This window comes from Aulonocara stuartgranti (assembly GCF_965226115.1).
Source record: "Aulonocara stuartgranti genome assembly, chromosome: 12".
NCBI classification, from domain to species: domain Eukaryota; kingdom Metazoa; phylum Chordata; class Actinopteri; order Cichliformes; family Cichlidae; genus Aulonocara; species Aulonocara stuartgranti.
Genome location: NC_138948.1, coordinates 906,854 through 934,500, shown reverse-complemented (window position 1 = coordinate 934,500; position 27,647 = coordinate 906,854). Strand labels below are relative to the sequence as shown.

General features: G+C 47.4%; 2 protein-coding genes across 4 annotated transcripts in view; one reads left to right on the top strand and one right to left on the bottom strand.

The window, feature by feature from the left end:
• LOC309718714 (far upstream element-binding protein 3-like) lies at nt 1-27,375 on the bottom strand. 3 transcript variants are annotated; one of them, XM_082554219.1, is made up of 19 exons: nt 27,241-27,375; nt 22,158-22,266; nt 21,792-21,825; nt 21,506-21,552; nt 20,871-20,942; nt 20,695-20,752; nt 20,450-20,612; nt 19,583-19,681; nt 18,917-19,018; nt 18,739-18,841; nt 18,030-18,130; nt 17,800-17,938; nt 10,134-10,294; nt 9,989-10,059; nt 8,198-8,283; nt 7,234-7,302; nt 6,955-7,026; nt 3,279-3,385; nt 1-3,190 (listed from the first exon to the last, which is right to left on the bottom strand). In XM_082554219.1, exons 1-19 carry the CDS (start codon nt 27,331-27,333, stop codon nt 3,182-3,184), a joined length of 1,695 nt encoding a protein of 564 aa, XP_082410345.1. In that variant the 5' UTR covers nt 27,334-27,375; the 3' UTR covers nt 1-3,181. The 3 variants fall into 3 exon arrangements, with proteins under 3 accessions (XP_082410345.1, XP_082410346.1, XP_082410347.1); XM_082554220.1 differs by lacking the exon at nt 7,234-7,302; XM_082554221.1 differs by lacking the exon at nt 7,234-7,302 and having other exon boundaries at nt 21,792-21,822.
• The window catches only part of LOC309718804 (uncharacterized protein), a gene marked incomplete at its 3' end in the record, with an annotated part of 77,925 nt that continues 62,943 nt past the window's right edge, over nt 12,666-27,647 (top strand). Inside the window, exon 1 of the mRNA XM_082554372.1 lies at nt 12,666-12,740. The remainder of the gene's footprint in view (nt 12,741-27,647) is intronic.

The following is a 27,647-nucleotide window of genomic DNA, read 5'->3' as shown; positions in this document are numbered from 1 at the left end:
GAAAGAATGAGCCCATTTATTAACCCTCATGTTAATCATCATCCTCGACCACCGACAGTCTCGTGGCTCGGGTTCATACACAACTCTATCTGTCAATAGAATCTAATAGAAAAATCTGCAGGTTACAGTTAGGACGTCTGTCCATTAGAAAAACAACAGAAACCATAAAACCAAAAAGCTCCCCGTCCCCCCTTCAGGACCGGGATCGGGACTGGGAAGTTCTAGGCCAGAGTGGAGCGAGCGTCGTGTCCGGTTCAGGTCCTGAGACGCTGCGAGAACCGGACACCAGGCCGGCGTCCGCTCCACCGTTAACAACTCCGGGGGGGGGGGGGGGGGGGGGGGGGGGGTTAACCCCTTCACTATAGCTCCCCACGCCTCGGAGGGGCCACAACAACGAGCTGCGGGACTTCAACACGCCTGCGACGACAACGCTCAGCTCGTCTGGTCCAATTACAGGCGTGTTGAAGGTGGCGGCATCCAGACGGGAACAGGCAAGGAGAGAGAGACAGTTAGCCTAGCAGTCTTGAGAATATAACACATATTCAGCTTCGGTTAGACACGACACGTGAATTAAACAATATCATCTTTAACAAAGTACATTTTAACTGGAGAGCACCCGCCAGAGTGGAAATTTACACAAACCATATCATCACATCGACAAAATGAATATTCATAACAGATTTAAATAGACCCCTGAACAGGAGAACTCATTATTATCGTCATTATTATCAGCATCATCATCATCATCACACATACACGAAGCAGAAGCACTGATTCAACGACAACCAGATCTCCCTCGACAAGACAAACCTCTCTGTGGTCCGACACGCACAACGTTCAGAGAACTGCTCTGCCAACACGCACACAGCGCCGAGCCGACGCACAAAGTGAGCCAAAACGCACACATTTTCATTAAACGCTCAGCTAACAAACAAAACTTATAACAGCACACAGCGCTAGCACACATACACTAACACGCACGCAAAGTTTAGCTAAACGTTCAGCTAACACACAGATTAAATCCTTACTACTTGCTTAGCTGATAACGTTCAACAGTGCTAACGCTAAGTGTAGCACATGTACAGATGAGCACATTTTTAAAAAGTATCAATGAATGTGAATTTATGCACAAAATAATTTTATTGCTAACTGCATGTTAACGCTAAAGAAACTAATCAGTAGATTCAAAGTCCGGCTGCGTTTGAAAAACAAACAAAAAAACACATTTACAATCTGTGCAAGTATAAAACAGCAACAAAACAATTGTACATTTATTTTGAAGTGTAAACCAGCCCTAATATAAACAGAACATACAGCTAATGTACAGCAGCCGGCTAGTTTGTTTGGCTAACGAACATTAAAGTCGTATTTACAGAGTCACTCGTTCATGCTAGTCATGCGGTTGAATGAGACAGATGGACGTTCAGCCTAGAAACGCTGTTTTTGGCCTTTTGCTAACACATCAGATTACACCATTTAGCAGTAACAGTGTGAGAGCTCATGCTTCCACGTTCAGACATTATCCCGTACAGCTCTACTTTTCTAATATACTTTTCCTCTAAAATGTTTACAAAATCTCCACGATCTGCATCAGGTTAAATGTTATTAGTCGTTATTTACAGTCTGTGCAACACGTCACGAGCGCAGAGTAACACCAAGTTCCCAAACAGTCACTACTGCTACGTTCCCCACAGCTATACGTAATGTAAGTCGTTAGCCACACAACGTGACGACTGCTGGAACCTGTGAAAGGGATTTTCTGTTCCCTGTATGGCTTTTAGTTAGACTGCCCGACATGTCAGGGAACTTGAAATAAGCTTAGCGCTTCCTGAGATGGAAACGAGGCTTAGAGGTTAGCTTAACCATAAAGCACCTAGGGAACAAAAATGGGAACATATAACCTTGGAACAAAGAAGCCTGAGAACTTAGGAACCTGGAAACTGGGAAGCAACTTTGGGAACATGTGACCTTAGGCATAAATGATCTTGAGAACAATTTTGGGAACGTGGTTTTGTAGACCTACCCGACACCTGGTTAACACACAACAGACAAGCACGGTGTTCAGTTAGCACATTCATTCAGCTAGCCTTTGTAACGTGCGCATAGAAAAAAACAAACAACCCCACAGCAGCTAACGTAGCGCTCGGACAGCATTTCCATTTACTTACATTCAGCTAACAGGCACCACTTAGCTAACGAAGCACAGCTAGCAGAAACATTCACACAGCTGAGGTAACACACACGTTTGTTTAGCTAACACGGAATCGATAACTTCATTGATCAGCTCCTGAAATTTCCTCTAAAAACAAATCAGAAAATAGAAATGCGACCAACAACAACAATAATAAAGTTCACTCAAAGAAAACTTATCTTCCCAGACTCGGTCATAAAAGCGGAGGCAGGAAAATGTGGCGGTGACTGGAGGTTAAATCGTGTGAGAATACAAAGCGTTAGACCACAGAGAGATCTGGCTTTAGACAACGCAATACAAGTCGCTATTTATTCATTGTTACATCATAAAAACCTAAAGAAATCACTATAAAGATACAAGAATAAGAGCTATGGTCAAACCAAAAGAAAACAGTAATGCATCATTGCACCTCCAAGTTGGCGACTGAACAGGTAAAATTAGGAGAAACAGACCCAGCGAGCAGATTTAGTACAAAAACTTTACATTTCCATCCGATGTCATTAAAACGGTTTGATGCCAAAATAAAAAACAAACTGAGTCAACACACAGCCTGACGCATGCTTTAAAACATTATCATAACCAAAATAATGATAATAATAATAATATTAATATCTGATTTTCATACTCAAGACTGCTAAGCCTTATACCGTTTTCTTATTGGAAAATAAAACTAGACAAAATATAGATTATACTGGATTTCGTTTTGTTCAAAGCCACACGGATACATCTTGAAATTCAAGTTTGATAAAAAATAAAAACAAAGAAAAACCAGGTCTACACCGCGGGAGACCGGAGGCTAGTCCAAAAACATCTGCCTGACAAAATATCGACTTTGTAAGGTTAAAAAACAGAAAGAAAGTTCGTGATTTTTCAGTTAATCCTTAGTTTTTCTCTACAAAAGGAGGAGGAAGCGGCAGAGCGTTGCTAGGAAACCCCGATTCGGACGCCATCGACAACCATCCGAGGCCTTCGCCGGTGAGGGAGGAGCCTCTAGTGATCCTGAGGAGACAGGAAGTGACAGTGACATTTAGCCGTCGTGACAAACGGGAGGAGGACATCGCTGTGAAGCAGAAGGCGCCTGTGTTACCTGTATCTGGGCGGGGTTCCACAGGTAGGGCTGCTGCTGCTGCTGTCTGTAGTATTCTGCTAATGCTGCAGTGTAGTCTGGCACTGAACTCTGCTGAGACGACTGAGCTGCACGCACACGCACACGCACACACACACACACACACGCATGTAGTGTGATGTTGTTCATCAATCAGCTGGTTTTGTATGGGCTCAAAATGTGGTCATAAATATTTTGTACTTGTAAAAAAGATTTGTGTGCGTAAAAAAGATTTGTGTGTGGACTTAGCCAAAAAATCCCTGCAAGTTACAAGTACGGATTTTGACCCTATTTTTCTTCCCTTCATCTGATTGGTCAATGTCATGTCAATCACAAATTAAACAATCCAATCAGAGAACAGATGGGTTTGGCTGTCGGAGGGGCGCTTTTTTGAACTGCAGGTCCTTGAAGGGTGATACCGTTTGAAGCTGGAGGATCGCTATATAAATATCCGATAGCAGCTAGGTCCCCTAACTTTCAGTAGCTGTTGAAAGGATAAAGTTGTGGTATATCAGTGGTTAGAAATAACATTATTACTTTAGGATTAGTTTAACACAAAGTCAGGGTTGACCCGGGACCATTGCTGTGAGTCACAGTGCGCAGCATAAAAGTCCTTTCACATCGGACGCAGGATGTGCTGCTAATGCTAACTGCTAACTAAAAGCCAAGGATCCAGAATTTGTTGCTGGCTGCTGGGCTCTGTGGGTTTTTGCAGCAGCTCTACCTGTACTAGATGCACCTGCTCCTTGTCGTTTCTATCTCTGACTTTATGTCCTCTACAAGAGTTTCTGGTTTTTTTTGCTGGTTCTTCAAATGTTCAATAAAAACATGTATGCTAATTCATAACGAAGAAAGCTTTGTAATGAAGACTGTCATTTACAAAACACTGCCCCCCCCCCCCGCGGTCCGCAGCGCTGTTGAAAAGGCTGTGGAAGTCCCTGTATTAAACACGTAGTCCTGTGACACAAAAATCACCAAACTCGGACGACCACAGACTGTTTTCCTTCGTGGTGATGAAGGAAAAGGCTGGGTTGGCATGTAAAAGGGCATTTATTCCCTTCAAGGACCTGCAGTTCAAAAAAGCGCCTCTCGACAGCCAAACCCATCTGTTCTCTGATTGGATTGTTACATTTGTGATTGACATGACATGGACCAATCAGATGAAAGGAAGAAAAATAGGGTCAAAATCCGTACTTGTAACTTGCAGGGTTTTTTTTCCTAAGTCCACACACAAATCTTTTTTACAAGTACAAAATATTTATGACCACATTTTGAGCCCATAGTTTTACATGCAATGAGGCCAAACTTGACCTTCACACTACAAATGTCCCTGAGCAGGAGCAGCACAGGTAAAAACAGGAACTGTCAGCTGCCTGCTGCCCCGCACACACTTGTGCACGCCTACCTTTGTTCTTTAGCTCAACTTGTAACGCACACCTGACAGCCGCTCAGAGAGAAACGCAGAGAAGTGACTTTTCTTTCTGAGACGGAGGAACAGCCTGAAGCGTCACCAGTGTTGGTGAGTAACAGAGTACATGAACCACCGTTACCTATTTAAAATACAAAATATGAGTAACTGTATTCCGTTACAGTTACAGTTTAAAAAGGTGGTATTCAGAATACAGTTACTTTGTTGAAATAAAGGATTACACGGCGGTCTTTTCCCGTTTCATATGTTCGGCTATGCCCTCTCTGTTTTTGGTTTCCATGCCGGTGGAAACCCAAACAAAACACGCATTAAGAGGCTCCAATGTCTGTGTCTCAATCTCACGGCCCACGTCACCTCTACATGTGGCCGCATACTGACATGAAGAAATATTTTTAAAAATTACTGTTCAAAAAATGACTTAATAAGAAGGCAACAGGCAGAGTGTTACAGGCATCGCCCTGAAGAATGTAGCCTCGTGGGCAGTGTAGTCCAGCTGTAAGTAAGCTATTAAGACTCGACTGTACGCTGTGTTCGTGTTTCCTCTGAAACAATAAGCTCCGTTGGAGTCTTTCAACGCCTCTCTCTGTCTCTCGCTAGCAAAGTCGACCCAGACAACAAAGTAAAGCTAGTTTTCAGCTACGAGCCGACACGAACCCGACGTATTAGCCAGAGGTCCCTTTACTACGGTTCAGAGCCGCGGACCTGTTTTACAGTGGGGCAAAAAAGTATTTAGCCACTCCTTTGTTGCCCGGGCGGTGTGTTTTGGATCATTGTCATGTTGGAAGACCCAGCCTCGTTTCATCTTCAAAGTTCTCACTGATGGAAGGAGGTTTTGGCTCAAAATCTCACGATACATGGCCCCATTCATTCTGTCCTTAACACGGATCAGTCGTCCTGTCCCCTTGGCAGAAAAACAGCCCCATAGCATGATGTTTCCACCCCCATGCTTCACAGTAGGTATGGTGTTCTTGGGATGCAACTCAGTATTCTTCTTCCTCCAAACACGACGAGTTGAGTTTATACCAAAAAGTTCTACTTTGGTTTCATCTGACCACATGACATTCTCCCAATCCTCTGCTGTATCATCCATGTGCTCTCTGGCAAACTTCAGACGGGCCTGGACATGCACTGGCTTCAGCAGCGGAACACGTCTGGCACTGCGGGATTTGATTCCCTGCCGTTGTAGTGTGTTACTGATGGTGACCTTTGTTACTTTGGTCCCAGCTCTCTGCAGGTCATTCACCAGGTCCCCCCGTGTGGTTCTGGGATCTTTGCTCACCGTTCTCATGATCATTTTGACCCCACGGGATGAGATCTTGCGTGGAGCCCCAGATGGAGGGAGATTATCAGTGGTCTTGTATGTCTTCCATTTTCTGATGATTGCTCCCACAGTAGATTTTTTCACACCAAGCTGCTTGCCTATTGTAGATTCACTCTTCCCAGTCTGGTGCAGGTCTACAATACTTTTCCTGGTGTCCTTCGAAAGCTCTTTGGTCTTGGCCATGGCGGAGTTTGGAGTCTTGACTGTTTGAGGCTGTGGACAGGTGTCTTTTATACAGATGATGAGTTCAAACAGGTGCCATTCATACAGGTAACGAGTGGGGGACAGAAAAGCTTCTTACAGAAGACGTTACAGGTCTGTGAGAGCCAGAGATTTTCCTTGTTTGAGGTGACCAAATACTTATTTTCCACCCTGATTTACCAATAAATTCTTTACAAATCCTACCATGTGGATTCATGGATTTTTTTTTCACATTCTGTCTCTCACAGTTGAAGTGTACCTCTGGTGCAAATTACTGACCTCTGTCATCATTTTAAGTGGGGGAACTTGCACAATCGGTGGCTGACTAAATACTTTTTTGCCCCACTGTATATACGCGCCGAATAGTTTTCTATACGAGATCGCTGCAAAAAGTGCAGCCTTACCTAATGTCCACCTACTGTTACTCATTTATATTAAGATTTAAACATCTAGCTGGTATTGGTGTGGAGAGTAACCTTCAGTAATAGTAATAAATCACACAGCAATAGGACATTCATGTAGTTGTAAAAAACAAGGTAATATATTAACTAATCCAAAGTATTCAGAATACGTTACTCTCATTGAGTAACGGAACAGAATACGTTACAAAATACATTTTGGGGCATGTAATCTGTAATCTGTAGTGGAATACATGTTAAAAGTAACCTTCCCAGCACTGAGCTTCACATGACACACACACGTCTTACTCTGTTTCTTGTAGTAGTCCTCCCAGGCCTTACTGTAGTCTGTCATCAAGCTCTGAGGCTGGTTCTGCTGACCTGGACACACAGACACACACACACAGACGCACACACAGACGCACACACAGTCAATGTCACTGCTCGGAGCTCAGATACATAAACATCACACATTCATATACAAAATATGTTTCTGTCACAGCTCTGTGTGTCTGTCTGTGTGTGTGTCTGTCTGTGTGTGTGTCTGTCTGTGTGTGTGTCTGTCTGTGTGTGTGTCTGTTGACTTGCCTAGCTTCTTATAGTACTGCTCCCATGCTTTAGAGTAGTCCATCTGTCCTGTCTGAGCCATACTGTGACCTACACACACAGGGACACACACACACACACACACACACACAAACACAGGGACACACACACACAGCCTTTGTTTAGTCTAGAAGCTAAGACTTGTGTGTGTGTGTCCCTGTGTGTGTGTGTGTGTGTGTGTGTGTGTGTGTGTGTGTGTGTGTGTCTGTGTCCCTGTGTGTGTGTGTGTGTGTGTGTGTGTGTGTCTGTGTCCCTGTGTTTGTGTGTGTGTGTGTGTGTGTGTGTCTGTGTCCCTGTGTGTGTGTGTGTGTGTGTGTGTGTCTGTGTCCCTGTGTTTGTGTGTGTGTGTGTGTGTGTCCCTGTGTTTGTGTGTGTGTGTGTGTGTGTCCCTGTGTGTGTGTGTGTGTGTGTCCCTGTGTGTGTGTGTGTGTGTCCCTGTGTGTGTGTGTGTGTGTGTCCCTGTGTCCCTGTGTGTGTGTGTGTGTGTGTGTGTGTGTGTGTGTGTCTGTGTCCCTGTGTGTGTGTGTGTGTGTGTGTGTCTGTGTCCCTGTGTTTGTGTGTGTGTGTGTGTGTGTGTGTGTGTGTCCCTGTGTTTGTGTGTGTGTGTGTGTGTGTGTGTCCCTGTGTTTGTGTGTGTGTGTGTGTGTGTGTGTGTGTCCCTGTGTTTGTGTGTGTGTGTGTGTGTGTGTGTGTGTGTGTCCCTGTGTGTGTGTGTGTGTGTGTGTGTGTGTGTGTGTGTCCCTGTGTGTGTGTGTGTGTGTGTGTGTGTCCCTGTGTGTGTGTGTGTGTGTGTGTGTGTGTGTGTGTGTCTGTGTCCCTGTGTTTGTGTGTGTCCCTGTGTTTGTGTGTGTGTGTGTGTGTGTGTGTGTGTGTCCCTGTGTTTGTGTGTGTGTGTGTGTGTGTCCCTGTGTCTGTGTGTGTCTGTGTGTGTCTGTGTGTGTGGTACCTGGGTCTTGCTGTCCTGGGTTCTGCCAGCTGGTCTGGTAGGTGTTTCCCCAGACGCCGGTCAGGAAGGTCTGCCCACTCCCACAGCTGCATAAAAACATGTGTTTAACACACAGCTGGCTGAGTCAAAGACACACACACACACACACACACGTCCATCATCATCAGCGTCTCAGCATGAGGCCGTTAGACAAACGAACGCGACAGAATGCAGAGGACAGTTAAACGAATCAGCTGATGTGGCGGAGCGCCCACAGCCACGCCCACAGCTGCCTCAGACTTACACGGGCCTGCGGCGCTGCCGTGGTCGTGTTGGAGGTGGAAACGTCACGTGTGTGGACCGAAGGTTTTCATCGTGACCACAGGAAAACAGGTCACACTCGTAGCTCTTGAAATTCTCCATGAACCGTCATCACGGAGCACGCCCACAGCAAACATGGCCTCCGCCCTCACTCCCCCTGAGGCAGAGCGTGGAACTGCTCGTTTAGAGAACGTCACGTCATTAGGGTTTTGATCATCGATTAGAATCGACTCTGGCTTGGATGGCGTGAAATCGATTCATTAAAATCCTGAATCGATTTTATTTTGGCCGAAACGCCAGAATCTCAGGTTCAGCCTCACAACATTTCAACAACCACCAAACAGCTGAAACAGTGACTGAGAGCAGGAACACGACTCTGCACAGAGACGTGAACACACAGCGCCGACGCATCAGAGTCAGCGAGCTGTGACTTTCTCACCGACGGCACGGACACGCTCGGGGCTGAAAGCCGACAGCTCGCTGACTCTGACGTTTCGGCGGGTCAAGCTTTGTGTTCACGCCCTTTTTGCGCCGATTCTGAAGCTGTTAGTTTATCTCTGAACCTGATCCAAACTACGCTCCACATAAACACCGTCATGAACTCACTCTGAGTTTTGCTGTTTTGCTTCGACCACGATATAATACTAAGTGCAATAATCCTTTCTGTCATCGTTGTATTTTTACTCAGTTGTATATAGTATTTGTATTTGTATTCTATTTTTATCTTATTGTATATTTATTTTATTTTATTCTACTGTATATAGTATTTTATTCTATTCTGTACAGCTGTGTACTGTATTTATTCTTATTGTATTCTAATTTTTGCCTCATAACTTTTGCACTGTCCACTTCCTGCTGTGACAAAACAAATTTCCCACGTGTGGGACTAATAAAGGTTATCTTATCTTATCTCACTTCATGCACAGCTCTCCCCCCCTCCCTCCCCCTCCCCCCTCCCTCCCTCCCTCCCTCTTTACCCTCCACAGTGTCAGCTTTGTTTTATAGATATAAAAATATAGATACGCAGTGATAAGTGATCAGAGTTATAATATTTCTGACTGTCTGAGGCAAAATTTCCCTGATTCAAATCGAATCGATTCCAGAAATCAGTGACGATACCCAGCCCTAGTTTCCATGGTTACCTGAAACTACCTGTTAGGTATCACATTTACCTGCAGTGAAGTTAGCAATGCCTTTTAACAGTCAGCCAATCAGAGCGCAGCTGGCTATCATTACAACAGGATGTTCAGACTCAGAGCGGGGGTGGGGAACTCCAGGCCTGAGGAGCTCCTTTAAATCAGCTGCGATCATCTAAAAGCTGCAGGCCTGGACTTCCCCACCCCCGCTGTAGAAGAACACCAAAGCAGCCCCGCCCACTCATGGACTGGACTCGCTCCGTGGGTGCAGCGTCCTTCCTGCTTCTGAGGGACGTGGATCACGGACGTATGTGCTGTGTGACGGCAGCGTGCGCTAAGATCTGAGGACTCTTACTTCTGGTGTGCAGCGGGACCCTGGGTGAAGGGGCTGAAGCCGAACCCTCCGTTACTCATGATACCCGAACCCTGTGGGAGGAGACGCAGGTCAGCGCTCATTCTTCGAGATAAAGCATCTACAGAGGTGCGCTTGTTTTACATACCCCGATCTTGTCATCTATTAGCTGGCGAGCCAGGTCCATCTGCTGGGCGGTGCCTCTGATGGTAAAGACCCGGGTGTTGGGGTCAGTGGAGGGTGGGGGGTTCCTCTGCAGCTCCACGTGAGCTCCAGACTGCTGGTTAATGCTCTTGATGGTTTCTCCACCTGCAGACACAAACAGCAGGTGTCATTCACACAGCTGATCAATATGAGCGCCGGGGGCGGCCCCGGGTCAGCAGGACTGTGCAGAGGTGGTGAGTCCTTCAGCAGGGCTCAGTGGTGTCACTGCTGGGAAAACGCGACAAAGCTCAGGTGGAAACCATCGGATGAAGATGTTGGGAGCGTCCGACAGACGCTCAGAAGCGCTCAGAGTAGAAAAGAGTAGACCCTGTTGTTCTTTGCTGTTTCTGACAGAAACAGACGTGCTTCATTCATTGGTGGGATTTTAATGTGTTTACACTCAAAGTAAAATCATGTTGCAGGATGCTGCATGGAATCAGGGGATGACCTCGATGGCTGGGTTAGCTTAGCACTCTTGGACATGTCGGTCTATGTGACTTTATATTAGAGCTGGGCGATAGAACGATAACGATATGTATTGTGAAATAACTTTTTCTCGATAGAAAAATTAAACTATTGTGATAGGCCTCACCGCTCTTGTCCTCTTAAAAAAAAAAAAACCCAGCCAATCCAAATTAAGTAGCGCAGAGCCGAACCAATCACAGCCGCAGCGTCACGTCACGTGACTTGTTGCGTACAGCACAAGTGCCAAGCCGCACATGTGTATTTGTTTGGGAAGCAGCCAGCCGCCGTGCCGCCGGGTAACGGAGGAAATGAGTGTGCCGAGAGCGTGACCGAAGGTTACCGAGGAGAAAACAGACGATGGTTCCAACGCCGGAGAGATTGTCGAACGGAAGAGCCACAGAAGCTCCGTAGTGTGAAGGTATTTCTGCTATTTCAAGTCTGACAAAAACAGAGCAGCTGCACTGTAAATGTGCCGAAAGCAAGTCTGGAAATACAATAAAGCGGTGCAGCTCAGTCTCTGACTGGAAGCGCTGATTCGTCATTCGGCTTTTGTCAGACTAAAGTAACTGTTACAGCTGTTTGAAAAGCTCAGCTATACAACAAGGAGAGGTCGAGAATTTCCTTTTAGTTCTCAGTTTAGTTGATGTTGACAAAAGTTAGTCAGTTTTGTCTGTTCTTCTGTAAAACAAACTAAGATTTATTTTTAGAAGTAATAAAATTCAAATTCAAATTCAAATTCAAATTTTATTTGTCACGTACACAGTCATACACAGTACGATATGTAGTGAAATGCTTGGACAACTGCTCGTGACCTAAAGAAAACAAAAAAGGAAAAGGCTATGAATAAGATAGGAAATAAATATGAAAAATTAAAAAGGGTAAATTTAACTAGGAAGGAATAAAATATAAATTAAGGTTAAAAATGAAATAACTGTACAACACAAATTAGAATGAAGGGTAAATTTAACTGGGAAGAATAAGATAAAATATATAAATTAAAGTTGAAAATAAAATAACTGTACAACAAAATACACAATATAGAACTATATAAGAATGTATGAAGAAATATAAATAAATATATACACAATAACAGCAGCTGTACAAGTATTAACCGGAAATGAAGAATATAGTGACCAGTGTTGTGCAAAACCAAAGTCCAGAAAGTCCAGTGTGTGTGTAAGAACCATATGTGTGGGTCAGTACTGTGTGGTGGTGTGATTGAGAGACCGTATCGCCTGCGGGAAGAAGCTCCTCCTCAGTCTCTCTGTGTTGGTCTTCAGGGAGCGGAATCGCTTTCCTGACCTCAGCAGAGAGAACAGTCTGTTGTTGGGATGGCTGAGGTCCTTCACCATCTTCCTGGCCTTGGTCCAGCACCGCCTGCTGTAGATTGAGTGCAGGTCAGGGAGCTCGGAGCGGATGGTGCGCTCAGCTGACCGCACAACCCTCTGTAGAGCTCGTCTGTCCTGCATGGTGCTGTTCCCGAACCAGGTTAAGATGTTTCCCGTCAGGATGCTCTCTATGGTGCACGAGTAAAAGTTCCTGAGCACCTTGGAGGGCAGTTGGAAGTCTCTCAAGCGTCTGAGGTGGTAGAGACGCTGTCGGGCCTTTTTCACCACGGTGTTGATGTGACAGGACCATGACAGGTCCTGCGTGATGTGAACTCCGAGGTATTTGAAGCTGTCCACTCTCTCCACTGGGCACTCGTTGATGACGGGGGTCTGGTAGTTCCTCTCCTGCTTAGTGCTGAAGTCCACTATCAGCTCCTTTGTCTTACTGACGTTTAGAAGGAGGTTGTTCCTCTGGCACCAGTTCTCCAGATTCCTAATCTCCTTCAGGTAGGCCGTCTCGTTGTTATCAGAGATCAGGCCCACCACGACGGTGTCGTCAGCAAACTTGATGATGGTGGTGGAGCTGGTAGTGGCCACGCAGTCATATGTGTACAAAGAGTACAGCAGGGGGCTCAGAACACACCCCTGGGGGGCTCCAGTGCTGAGAGTGGTGGAGGCTGAGACATGTCCGCCCATCCTTACTGCCTGTGGTCTGCCAGTTAGGAAGTTGGAGATCCACTGACACATAGATGAGCTGAGTCCCAGATGCTCCAGCTTGGTGGTGAGTGTGGAGGGAATTATGGTGTTAAATGCAGAGCTGTAGTCTATGAAGAGCATTTTAACATAATTCCCCCTTCTAGTGTCCAAGTGAGTGAGTGATGTGTGGAGGAGATGAGAGATGGCATCGTCTGTGGAACGATTTGGACGGTAAGCGAACTGTAGTGGGTCCAGTGTGTCTGGTAGTGAAGAAATGATGAAGTCTCTGACCAGGCGTTCAAAGCACTTCATCACTACTGAGGTGAGGGCTACAGGGCGATAGTCATTGAGAGAAGCAGGGTGGGGTTTCTTCGGGACAGGAACAATGATGGACTCTTTGAAGCATGTGGGGATCACCGACTGAGATAAAGAGATGTTGAATATCTCAGTGAACACAGGAGCTAGCTGGTATGCGCAGTCTCTGAGGATACGACCTGGGATGCCGTCTGGTCCTGCTGCTTTCCTGGTGTTCACTCTCTTGAAGGCTCTCCTTACTTCATGCTCGGAGATGACGAGCACGTTTCCGGTGCTGGCAGTATCTTCCTGTCTGCAGCCGTTAGCGCCGCTAACACTAGCATTGTTGGAGACCTTAGCTGCAGCCTCGAAGCGAGCATAGAAAGTGTTCAGCTCGTCTGCCAGAGTCACGGCCGCGTTCGTCATACCGGTTGTTGGTGCTTTATAGTCCGTTATTGTCCTTAGTCCCCGCCACAGGCTCCTAGAGTCACTCTGTTGGAGTTGTGACTCTAGTTTCCTCCCGTAGCGCTGCTTCGCCTCTTTCACCGCCCTCCGCACGTTATATGAATCAGAATCAGAATACTTTATTGATCCCTGGGGGAAATTATTTTTTGTTACAGTGCTCCATTTTAAACCAACATTAAGACAAGACAGACAATACGCTAACTAAGAATAGTACAATATATACATATATATACATACATACATACATAAGTCACTTATAAATAAATATTTGGAAAAGAAACATGTGTAGTTGTAGCAGCAAACAGTGTGTTAAGTGGATGCGTTGTACAGGGAGATGGCCACAGGCAGGAATGATTTCCTGTGTCGTTCAGTGGTGCTTTTCGGTAATCTCAGTCTCTCACTGAACGAGCTCCTGTGACTGACCAACATGTCATGGAGTGGGTGGGAGGTGTTATCCAACATTGTCTTTATCTTGGACAGCATCCGCCTCTCCGACACCACCTTGAGGGAGTCCAGCTCCATCCCCACAACATTGCTGGCCTTACGGATCAGTTTATTAAGTCTGTTGGCATCTGCGACCCTCAGCCTGCTCCCCCAGCATGCAACAGCATAGAGGATCGCACTGGCCACCACAGACTCATAGAAAATCCTCAGCATTTTCTGGCAGATGTTGAAGGACCTCAGTCGCCTCAAAAAATAGAGACGACTCTGGCCCTTCCTGTAAAGTGCTGTGGTGTTTTTAGCCCAGTCCAGTTTATTGTCAATGTGTACTCCAAGGTATTTATAGTCCTCCACAATGTCAACACTGACCCCCTGGATTGAAACAGGGGTCAAGTGTTTCCTGGTCTTCCTGAAGTCCACGATCAGTTCCTTGGTCTTTGCCACGTTGAGCTGCAGATGATTCTGCTCACACCACGTGACAAAGGAGTCGACCACAGCCCGGTACTCTGTCTCATCATCCCTGCTGATGCATCCAACCACCGCAGAGTCATCAGAAAACTTCTGAAGATGGAGGTCTCCGTGCAGTGGCTGAAGTCTGTGGTGTAGAGGGTGAAGAGGAAGGGGGAGAGGACAGTCCCCTGTGGTGCCCCTGTGTTGCTAATCACCTTGTCAGACACACACTGTGGGAGACGTACATATTGTGGTCTTCCTGTCAGGTAATCAACAATCCAGGACACCAGAGAAGCATCCACCTGCATCGCTGCTAACTTATCACCCAGGAGGGTCGGCCTGATGGTGTTGAAAGCACTGGAAAAGTCAAAAAACATGACCCTCACAGTGCTCGCCGGCTGGTCCAGATGGGTGTAGACACGATTGAGCAGGTAGATGATGGCGTCCTCTGTTCCGAGACGAGGCTGATAAGCGAACTGAAGGGGATCCAGATGTGGTCTTACTATGGGTCGCAGCTGGTCCAGGATGAGCCTTTCCAGGGTCTTCATGATGTGGGAGGTCAGTGCCACGGGCCTGTAATCCTGGGGGCCACTGGGACGAGGCGTCTTTGGTACAGGGACGAGGCATGATGTCTTCATGACATCATGACATCAGGCATGATATGACGCGGCTTTGTACGGGTCCATGTCCCCCGTCGTGAGTCCCGTGTTGTAGGCAGCGGTGCGGGATCTCAGAGCGTCGCGGATGGTTTTATCCACCCACGGCTTCTGGTTGGGAAACGTTGTGATAGTCTTTGTCTCCACGGTATCATCCGCTAGTTTCCCGATGAATCCCACAACCGCTTCCGTAAACACGTTGACGTCATCGTCGGAGCTGTTTCTGAACATGCCCCAGTCTGCGTCATCGAGTGCGTCCTGTAACGCGGCCACCGATTGATCCGTCCAGCGCGCGACCTTCCTCTGAACCGGAACTTCCTGTTTCAGCCTTTGTTTGTATTTTGGCATGAGGAAGATGGCGGCGTGATCAGATTTGCCAAACGGGGGGCGGGATTGTGCCTTGTAGCCGTCCTTGACTGTAGTGTAGCAGTGGTCCAGTGTCCTTTCACCTCTGGTGGGGCAGGTGATGTGTTGATAAAAGTTCGGCGCTGCGCGTTTGAGGTTGGCGCTATTAAAGTCCCCCGTCACAATAAGCGCAGCGTCCCGGTGTTGTGTCTGGTGCTGTGTGAGTGCCTCATGCAGCTCGCATAAGGCGGTGACCGTGTCCGCTTGTGGTGGAATATAAACGGCACTTACAATGACCGATGTAAATTCCCGAGGTAGATAAAAAGGACGACACATGATGGACAGTAGTTCCAGATTTGGTGTGCAGGAGCGTGTGAGAGGAACAACGTTCGTTTAATATTTTGTTTCTAAGTGGAATTGACAGTTTAGTCTGTTTTGTTTGTTCTGTTTTGAAACTTAAACGCTTTAGCGGCTGCCTTTTGTGTAGTTTGCAATATTTGCCTTTATTTATCTGAAAAAGTCTCATGTTCCTTAAGTACATCTACCCTGTTGAACTTATTATGGGAAATAAATATTTAAATCAAAACAAGCTGCTGATTATTTCACATTTTACGTGTGAGCAACGGCACATTTAAATCTTACAAATATAGTTATTTGGCTGATATCGTGATAGATATCGTTATCGCCTGAAATGAAAAACACATTGTGATATGAAAAAAATCGCCCAGCTCTAGTTTAAATAAATGGAAGTTGAAAACCTCGACTTTAACTTTAAACCTGACTTGAGGATTTTATCTGATTTGCTTAATTCTGGGAAAATTATTAAATTAAATTTCAGTTTGTGTAATTAGCCGCGGAGCCTGGGGGGCTTCACAGGTACAGCTGGTCCCAGCAGGACGGTCAAGATGAGGACAGGAAACACGAACCTGCTGGCAGAGACCAGGAGGAGGACCTGTGTCGACTCAGAGCTGCTGCTGTCAGTCTGAAGCCTACAATAATACAAAGAAACCCAACAATCATATGACCCCCTATGAGCAGCACTTTGGCGACAGTGGGAAGGAAAAACTCCCTTTTAACAGGAAGAAACCTCCAGCAGAACCAGGGGCGGGGAGGGGCGGGGCCAACCTCCATACTGAACCTCATTTCCACATGAACACAGTGGAGCCTGCTAGATCTGATCAGCTCTGAGTCTGACCCCGAGTATAACCCTGATAATTAGAGGTTAAAGGTCACCTCTTCTTTTGTTTCATTCTTGGATTCTGTTTCAGTAGTTTTGCATTAATAACCCATCATCAGGGCCGGCGCAGCCCCTCACTTCATCCTCCACCTCTGTGATTGGCTGCTCCTCACAACCAGCAGGTCTGAATGTGTGGGGGGACTGTCAGCACGAAGAATTCATCAGAGGAAACGAACACGGGGTCCTCTAAAGTGGTGCAAAGTAAGAGTGTGTGTGTGTGTGTGTGTGTGTGTGTGTGTGTGTGTGTGTGTGTGTGTGCGCGCGCAAACAGGCCATATGGTGTCTAAACACGCTGCACTTGACATCTTCTTCTTTGTGGCTTTTAATTTGGAGGCTGCTGCTCGACCCTCTTGACCTCCAACTCTCTCACACACACACACAGGTTGATGGGCTGTAAGAGGTTTTTAAATAGAGTCAATGAGGCTGCGCCGCCTGTTGTTGGTACTGTGGGGTTAAAATGTGTCTCACTGATGTTTGCAGGACGTCTGCTCACAGCACAAACACTCAGGACCAAAACACCAAAATAAGACGCACAGTGACAGGATTATAAGATCATTATCATGTTACTCATCCAATCCACGTCGCGCAGTTTCTGCTGCAATGAGCTAACGCAGCTTCGTTCACGTGGATTAAAGTGAAACTTCCTCAGATTGCTGTGATCTTTAGATTGTGTTTAAAAACGAGACACGCTCTATTATTATTCTGTTCAGGGGGAAAACAACCGTATTCAGTCTGAGTTCACAGCATGTTCCATAAATCACCGTAACTAACTGCTATACTGGCGCTGCTGTATGGCATCACACTCAGTGCATGTCAATCATCCATCTCACGAGTTTGCTAGCTACAAAAATAGTAATAATAATTGTTATGATTATCTTGAGTAACGCACACAATGTGGAAAATGATTCACTCGGACTTACACAAACTGCCCCAGTGTGAAAAGGTGCAAATCCTGTTTGCAGGCGTTTCAGGCGGATTGCACCCTTGTTATCTGAGCCATGATTTGTATTTGTCATTAAAACCTGCAGCATGTTAGTGCGGTCATGCAGGGCGCACATTTCAAACCTTGAACAGACAACATTGAAATCCAAGCATATTCAAGGTTTTCAGGCACCCGTTTGAACCTTGACCTTTGCATTAATGTAAACACATTGGTAAACACAAACGACAGCAGTGTGAACGTCTTCCTCACCTTCAGTTTTCTAACCAGACTAAGCAGACTCAGTTTCCTACCTTTGCCAATGACCAAGCCACATTTGTCAGCAGGGATGGTGTATGTCACTTCCTGTAGGGGGCCAGGAGAGCCCATAGTCCAATCACCACGACCTCTGACCCGCCCGCCCCGCAAGGCTGAACCGAAACCATCACGTTCCTGTGAAAACAGCAACATGTAAAAGGACCCATGAAGCAGAACATAAACAAAGGTCCCCGCTCAGAAGAAAAACCAACGTGTGTGTGTTTACCTGTGCTGTTTGGATGAGTTCATTGATGAGGTGGACAGCATGCTGACAGCGGTCCGGCTGACCCATCACCATGGCAACACGTTCTAGACTGACACCATCATCTAAAAGGTCAGAGGTCAAATCCTCAGCAGTGTGAACAGAAAGTCCGTTGCTTATCTGTTTCTACACTTGTGTAAACAAGCACTGTAATAAAATGATTAACTCACACTGACCAGTTGAACTGTGGATTAAACTGGTGTGAACACAAAATCAGACTAACCAGCCTGAGCTGTCTCTCTGCTAATGCTAGCTAGCTTACCTGCAAAGAAATACGTCGCCTCAGAGGATTAAATGGGGACAAAGTTAAAGAGCAAGCTAACGGTTCCCAGCTAGCTGCTACGGTAGCCATCAAGAAGTCAACTAGTAAGCTAATGCTAGTCAGAAGAAAGGCAGTGTGTCAAGTCAATCTGAGCGTTTGTTCCTCCAAAAGCAGCCGGACAAACTAACAGCTTTAAATATGACAGAGATGAAACCAGGATGACGTTCACAATAACGGCACTGAAGATGATGAAGCAGGAAAGTGCAGAGAAGCAGCTGACGCGTCCACATCATGGTGGAAGCCGCTCACTGGTGTTCATGGATGATGTGATGATAGGAGCTGCAGAACGAAGCGGACTCGAAGCTCACATTCAGAAAGATTCAGCACGTAATGAGCCAAAGCATGACACACCTGCTTTAAACTGGATCCGGACCCCTGCATCGTTCTGGATCTTTTTGATCATTTCTCCATTTCTGCCAATCACAATGCCGACAGCAAACCTGGGAACGGGAACCTGAGGACAGACGGAGAGATCAGCACGGCGTCTAAACACAACCATCCCAGGAACGCTTGTTTGCCCAAGTCATACATCCAGGCTGGTTCCTCCCAGTCGGGCGCCGAAGTCACTGCGACCCGATCTGAAGTCTCCGTCCTTCTCCCGGATCACCTCCAACACCAGCTCCCTCGCTGCCTGCAGGAGGAAACGGCCCGGGATTAGCCCCGCCTCAAAGGATGGAACTAAAAAGCATCGAAATATTTACCAACTTTCTGCTTGACCTCAAGTCTCCAATTCGATCAGTAACCTTTTGTCATTGAAAGCCAAAATCTTTTAAGGATCATCTAAACCGAACCAGCCCAGGACCTCGGCGGAACCCATGACAGATCCAACAAATCAGAGCCCTGAATCCGCCCATAGGTTCCACTGACAAATCCTGTTACAGGATGTCCTCAAACTTTGTGGATTCAGCGGTAAATCTTTCCTCACTAAACACTTTACAGCAAATCTGTAGTGAAAAGAATCAGATCAGGATGTTTTTTAGATGATTGTAACTGGTCAGTTTCCCTGTATTAATAAGCTGCAGATAGTCACATGGTCTCATTTCATTAGGACGCAGCTGCTGTACGTGGCTCCAGGTGTCCTCAGCTCGTCCTTTGACGGCTCCTGCTTCACTGACGCTCAGTAATAAATCAGCAGTCTGCGTCACAGTTATCGTCCTGCAGAATGATTACTCCTGGACAGTACTCGCCGGCGTACCTGCACTTTGTACGGGTCTCCGGAGATGCGCAGGGGTTTGTCGGCCCCCGTTGGCATCGGGCCGTCCTGGATCATCATCATCTTCACTCCAGCTCGCTCCTGAAAACCAGAGCAGTTAACATCACTAACATTTCCTGCTATTTGAAACCCTGTTATTCAATCAGCACCTCAGTCCTGACCCTACAAACGTTCCTGCTTCACGATCGTCACGATTTGTTCTATAAAAGGAAAACACCTGATTTCATGGCGAACGCTCTAAACAGGACGTACACACTCCACCAGCCAGCACAGATAACTCTCCTCAGCAGGGTTACGAAAGTGAAAATGATCTGATCGTGGCTCAAGAGTTGGGAGTTCGCCTTGTAATCGGAAGGTTGCCGGTTTGAGCCCCGGCTCGGACAGTCTCGGTCGTTGTGTCCTTGGGCAAGACACTTCACCCGTTGCCTACTGGTGGTGGTCAGAGGGCCCGGTGGCGCCAGTGTCCGGCAGCCTCGCCTCTGTCAGTGCGCCCCAGGGCAGCTGTGGCTACAATGTAGCTGCCATCACCAGTGTGTGGATGTGTGTGAATGGGTGGATGTAGTGTGAAGCGCTTTGGGGTCCTTAGGACCAAGTAAAAGCGCTATACAAATACAGGCCATTTACCATAAAATAACTACAAAGAACTCTGAGTCATTAAATGATTATAATTATGTAAAAGAAACACTAGACTTGTTTATCTAAAGTTCAAAGACTTGGAAACATGTCTGTCTGCAGACCCAACAGTGAGCGGAACCATGTCAGCTGTCATATTCATTTCACCTCTCGCAGTGACATCACTTCCTTGAGCGAGAGCCCCCCTGTTGATCTGAACCTGTGACGTGAATCTACCTGCAGCTGTTTGATGGTGTCTCCTCCTCGGCCAATCACCAGCCCCACCTTGCTGGCTGGGATCAGCATTTCCTGCACCGAGGCCCCGCCCTCTCCATCGCCATGGAAACCCGGACCGTTTCTGCAGCGGTCCACGATCTGGGCCAGCAGCCGCTTCGCCTGCCTGAAAACAGCCAGACGTGACAGAGTTTAGCGGGAGCGTCGCTTCACCTGCAGCTCCGCCAGCTCCAGCTTCACTAACTCACTCGATGCTCTCCGGAGTCCCCGTCAGAGAACACGGCCGCTCCATCAGACCCCCGCCTTCTGCAGAAACACGCATGCGTCAGGTAAGTCGTCAGGCCGTTTAATTCAAAGGGACCACGGAGAAGTTTGGACTCTCCGTGGTCCGAGGAAACGTAAAAACACGGAGCGCTGAACTCACCGGGAGCGATCTGGATCTTACAGCCCGACTCCAACTGGATCCTGGTGATCTGTTCTCCTCCCCTGCCAATAACTGAGGTGGAGGAGGACAGACGTAATTAGAGGAACATCCACCTGCTGCTTCTGTACATGCAGTAAGTAAAGGACCGTGACTCCAGGTCAAACACACTGACGTCAGCCTGCTTCCTCTGAGGTACCGGGAAGGAAAATGAGACTTGGCTCAGCTGATGTGCTCGAGGCTTCTGAGGCCAAACGGCGCCTCGGACCCACATTCTGGTTCTGACATTAACGTCTGACTTATGGGGTTTGCATCCAGAAAAACCAGAACCGTCGCAGTTCTGAGTCAAAGGAAAGGTTCAGTAAAAACGCCGAGACAGCAGGTTACCATCAGACTGGAAGCCCATTGGCTGAGGAGAGGATTTAGTCTCTGTGAGAAAGGTTTCGATGCAAATACCATCCCCCTGTTTACCTGCACACAGCCACAGGCTGCTCAGATGTGATTGGTCGCTAGAAATGAGACTACAGACAGACACCAGGACGCCTGCAGAGCACAGTACAGGGGAACAGCTCCAGGTTCACACGCATATTCTATGTAAAGGTTCGAGAGCCCAGCGAAAGGTCAGAGGTCATACTCACTGAAGCCCACCATCCTGTCAGGGACCTTGTAATCCTCTGTGATTACCCTGCAACACACACAGAAACACACACATCGGCATCCTGGTCACGCATGGCTGTGTGTGTGTGTGTGTGTCAATAAGTGATTATTCTGATGCAGACTGCAGGAGGACAGATCTATAACACAGGTGCACCTCCACGACCTCACACGTGTCGATTTGCAAACAAGAATATGAAGCTGCACACGCATCATTACACACCACAGAGAGTGTGTGTGAGTGTGATCAATACGAGCTGCGGGTCGTACCTTTGATGCCCCATGGCTGCTAGCTGGTTACCTACTGGGAGACAGAGACAGAGATTAGACGTCAGGCTGATGTGACGGCGCCGATCATCAGAGCGAACAGCGAGAATCGAACTGGCATGACGTGTGCGGCAAACACGGGAACACGTCGGAGCACAGACACGCTATTCTCCCGCCGTCGTTTATTAAACAAAATAAAAAGACGTCACTGCAGCTTCAGTCGGGCCGCAGTTACAGCAGGTTTCCCTTCTTACATCCACAGACGGCCTGTAAAGTGTTTTCATAAGAACTCGCTGAATGCTGGAACGTCACGGCCGTCCTGTCACTGAGCAGTCTGACGGGTGGAGTGCGGGTGTATGAGCCTCTTACCTCCATCCTCTCCTGGTCGTTTCTGGCCCGGGTAGTACAGCGAGGGCTCGACACTTACTGAGGAGCTGTTGAGGTGAGACATCCCTTCTCCGCCCAGCTTGCCCACCATCTGTGAACATGGCAGAAACAGCTGTAACACCTGCATCTGTTCACAGCAGCTCGGCACACGTGAGCGGCCGGAAACTAACAGCGATACTAAAATTAGAACAGTAAAGTTTTTACAGTACACAGGTCCAAAACCACAGCAGGATAAAGACTAGGCCCCAAACTGGTCCCAGGTCAGCAGAAAGTCCAACAGCACCTCTGCTTTAGAGCAGGTCGGCCGCCCGAGCGCAGGCCGACGTGTCTTCATATGCAGCCTGTTTCCAGAGGCCGACACAGCTCAGCCTCACTCCCTAAACCAGGAGGCTTCCTAATAAGGCGCCCGGTTTGGCTGCAGACGCACTCGACTGACTGGGCGCAGATATTTCTAACAGAGCTGCAGCTCATTAAAGTTTACAGTTGGTGTGAAGAACAAAGATTTGGTGGAGCCGTTTTAAAGGCGTGAGGCTCAAACGTCACAACTCTACCTGGGAGACTAAACCTTCCTCAACACGTCCATCATCTTCTTCAGGGTCCAGCATAGATGTTCTTCTACCACAAACACCCAGAAAATGTTCATCAAACTATAAAGAAGGCCACAAAAAACCAGGGAATGACATCAAGACTTCAGCTGCCATTTAGGGGGAGGAGCTAAAACTGTTTGTTTCAGAGGACGAACTGACGGTACGCAGACTGCAAATACTATTAAATACACACACACACACACACACACACACACACACACACACACAGAGAGACAGACGCACACAGAGGAAACCTTGAGTGTTTTCCTGATAAAGACTAAAGAAAAATCTGCTGCTCAGTAAAAATAGTCCAGTGGGCGGAGTCAGTCTGCTGCACCTGCTCACACCTGTTCACAGTGCTCCACAGCCTCACAGTATTACCTGTAAAAGGTGAGCCGCAGACAGCTAGTAAAGAAAATAATCCGTTGAAACTCTCTCAGCTGAAACGTGCAAACTTTAAACAAAGGTTTCTGACCCGACACCTGACGGAGGCGTCGTCCTCTTCCTCCTCAGCTCAAGCCTCGTCTGCTGAACTGTGGTCAGGGCTCTAACACTAAACGTGCTCATTTACTCCTGATAATGCTGCACTAACTTATTGTCAGGAGATTAGACATGTGACCCTCCCATCTCTGGTCAACTGACACCTAACAAGCTAAACATCAACAACTGCTAACATTACGCTAATATTTTTTTTTAAAGAATCATGCTTTCCCAGTGATTTCACATCGTGTGAGGTTTTATTCACCAGCCATCAAACTCCAACTATTTTATAGTCACTTCGAAGGCAGTTTCGGTAATGGCAGCTAACTGCGGCTAACAGCGGCTAACTGCGGCTAACTGAGGCTAACTGCGCCTAACTGAGGCTAACAGCAGCTAACTGAGGCTGACGGCAGCTAACAGAAGCTACCTGAGGCTAAACAAAGGCTAGAAACAGCGTCATTGGACAGAAGTGAGCTCGTATCGTACTCTCAGACAGTGTTATAGCCTCCAGAGTAAACACACCTGGACAGTTGAGGTACACAGCAGGCTGAAAGCCTACACTCACTGGAGATCAACAGCAGCTAGATTTGTTTGTCTTTCAGCAGCCAACACAGCGAAGATTATGCCCTTAAACTTTGAGAAAGAAAACAGAACTTAAATAATTCCAATCTACTGACATTAGTGGTGAGATTTCCACACTCAGGAGAGGCTCCCCCACCGCCTCTCCTGAGCTCGAACACTCATTCTTCTCCACGTTATTCTCCAAATGGTCCCAGTTCTGCTCATGAACCATTTTTCACCTGCTGCAGGTTCTGGTGTGAAGAACAGAACCAAGGTTACCGTCACACCTGGAGTGCGGCACAAAGGAGGAGAAGCCTCCAACAAAAGGACGAGAAGCTGCTAATGACATGAAGGACTGTCGTGACTTACTCGTAAGTAGGGCTGGGCGATATATCGAGTTTTTTAAAAATATCGATATATTTTCATGCGAGATATAAGATGTGACAATATCGTTTATATCGATATAGTCTATGTTACGTTATAATTATACTTGTGGAGCCGCAGGTTTGCCTCTCTTTCGTCCACTTTTGTCTCTACACTGCGTTACTCGGCCTCGCCTCTCCTTCACTGAACACAACTGCCCCTCCGCCATAGCTTCATCTGCAGGCAATGACAAGATGAAAGCGGAAAATCTCCGTTAGCGAGTTACCGCGGATCGCCCCGTGCGTGGGGCTGGACGGCGTCAACGTGTTAGCGAGCTAACCGCGCTAACCGGGCTGCACGGCCTAAAATCCTTTCATTTTCTCAAAACTCGACAGTGCGCCCTATGTATGGATTCTGGTTGTGCTTACTGACCGCGAACCGATTTTATGTGGTACACAGCGCTCAGCAATCTGTCAAAAAATGTTTTAATATGACTTTGCTAAGCTACGGAGCTGCACCGCTTGATGGATTGTCGGATGATTACGGCTACCGAGGAGGAGCCTCGCGGAGTGATACGTACTGTGCTTCAACGTAATATTACCGTACTGTGTGTGTATAAGGACCACAAATGGCACCTGTTCAGAGACGTGGTGCAGCTCTGAAATCTGTCTCTTTGTTATTATGCTCAGCGTCTGTTAGTTTACATTTTGACTGCACAATTGTGAGCTTTTTGTTATGCACAAAAAGAACAGTTTTCTTTTATTTATGGAGCATGATTATTTAATAAATGCTGATAATTTATTTTTGAGTAATGTTTTCATGTACATCTACGCTGTATGTAAATAAAAGTGCCCGTGTGACATCTGGGACACAGTGTGACTAGAACTCTCTTTTTGTTCTTAACTTATGGCTTTAAAAAAAAAAAAATATTGAGATATATATCTTATATCGCCATCCAGCTAAAAAATATCGAGATATGAATTTTGGGTCATATCGCCCAGCCCTACTCGTAAGGACCAGGGACAACTGGTTAACGACAACTGACTTTTCAAAATAAGAGCTTGCTGACTGCTCTCAGGATGAACACATCAACAAATTTACTCATTAAGAGAAAACACGAGAGCAGCCACGAGTCCAGCAGCCGAAAAACCGAGAGGGAGCTAAACGCTGACCGCACAAACATCAAGTCACAAACCTCAAAATCCAGTCACGTTTTAAATGTCTCACACATCTGTTGCACATCTGACACACATACACACAAACGTTGTGAGTTAGCACAACGTAGCTAACATCACCAGTGCACACATTTCCAGAGCATGATTTCATTGGTCAGCAGCAGCACTTGCACTCAAAAAGAAGAAGTGATTCCACAGTTCAGTATGGTAACACTGTGACATCACTTCCTACGTAGTAAATGAGAGGCTAAGTGTGTGATTCCTGACCATCTGCTGGAGGTGTTGCAGTTTCTTTAGTGGAGGTTCGCTTGGTGTAAACCATCATCAGAGGAACAGGGTGGAGCTAAACTTTGACCAGACTTGGGGGGGGGGGGAATTCTAATCACCATCAAATCAGCGAGCTGGCTGATGGAAGACGCTAAATACACTGCGACACCAACCGGAAATGTAGAACGTTTGCCTTCAAAGTAAAAGTCATCCTTTATCACTAACAAAAAGCACAGCTTTTACTTTGAAGACGAGCGTTCTACATTTCCCGTTTGAGACACTTCGCTTTGTGAGAGTTTGCAGACAGGTTGGCTGCATGTAAACTACAGACGATCGAATCAACGTGCTGGTAACCAAAGCAATCGCACCGAGGTTTTTGGTAAAGCATCGTTTCATGACCAATTCTACGCGATGACAAGCAGCAACCACTCAACACATTTTTCCTTAGCAACTGGTGGTTGCCAGGAAGTCGCCGAGCACTCTGTACACGGAGGACTGCGCCTGGTTAGTCTGCATCGCCCACCAAGCGTCGCCCCAGGCCAGGTGTTAGCGGGCAGTGACGGATGTTTTTACCCAGTGTGACAGAGTGTGGCTGAGAGTTAAGGGAGTTTAAGAGACAACACACTAACAGGAAGTAAAACACAAATGATCCAACTTCCTGCAGACTGCGTGCACCTCACACCTGAGGTCACCGCAGTGACACCTGGAGGAACACACCTGTGGCACTGGCTTGTTTCTGGTCCAATAAAACAGACCCATTAACAGGGAAACTATCGCCGGACAGACTCGCTGTGACTTTGTGAGCTCTCAGGTCTTCAGGTGAAAGTTACCGGTGCCTGGAGGAGTTCTTCAGTCAGTCCTGGGGGAGCAGGCTGTGATTGGCTGGGGTGGCACTCAGAGGTCAGGGTGCCAATTTAAAGGGCACGCTCACTTGTCTGTTTACCTGAGGCTGACTCTTAGGTGTGGTGCACGCAGGCAGAAGTGCAGAGTGAGGTGCACGCAGACACAGGAGGGTGAACCTGTCTGTCTATAGGCGCAGACACACCTCCTGCCTGTATATGGCTCTCAGGCTGTTGCGTAACGCCAGCCTACTTTCTAACCAACTTACAGTAAACAGCAGCCTGGGGGGGGGGGGGGGCCGTCTCCCCCATTAACCGCTAGGACTCGGTACAGACACCCCCCGGCCTGCAGGAGACCCTCGACGGGGGCAGAAGGCGCAGTAACCCCGGTGACCCGCGTCCTTTCTGCCCCTCGCAGCCCAACAGGTTGCCCGCTGGCGGAGTGACACGTGTGGCCAAACTTCTCTCCCGCTCCCCCCCACCCTCGTCTCCCCTCCGCCGTCCCAGCGCGCTCCCCTCCGGGTGACAGCTCGGCAAACTCCCCCCAAACTCTCTCCAGGAGCGTGTCAGCACCGGAAAAGTTTACACAAGCGGCCACAAGTCCAACTCCGAGCTGCTTCTAGCTAGTTAGCATGCTGCGGAGTGTGTGAGTGTAACTGTGTGTGTGTGTGTGGTACAAGTTCGAGTAGCAGCAGCAAAACACGGACAATTCCGATAAAAGTGCTTTGGCTCGATCTAAACGACCCGATTCGGCCCGGAACGGGTGTGGGCTGAGCCCGGGTGGAGTTGTTACCTGCCGGGCCCGCTGCAAAACATCGGCCAGGCCCTCTGACTTCAGCCCCGGCTGGTTCATCGAGGCCTGTCCCTGCACCAGCTCCGCCATCATAGCGCCACTAGCTAGCCGTTAGCTGTTAGCCGGATTAGCTCGCGCTGTTAGCTGCTCTGAAGAAAGAGGCGAGAGGTGTCACTCCGAGAGAAAAACTAGACCCGGAGCTGCACCACGCTCGAATGAAACTACTGAAAGTGCAAGAGCCCGCGTGGCCATACGGACACGATAAAAGCTGGCTTTAAAACCAATTCTACCAAATAATACAACTTTAGCAAAGATATCAACACAAATGATGCGCAAGCTCTCACAAAATAACACAAACCGTTAAACAAGGAAGCTCAGCATGACCAAAAAGATTCAGAACTTTAATA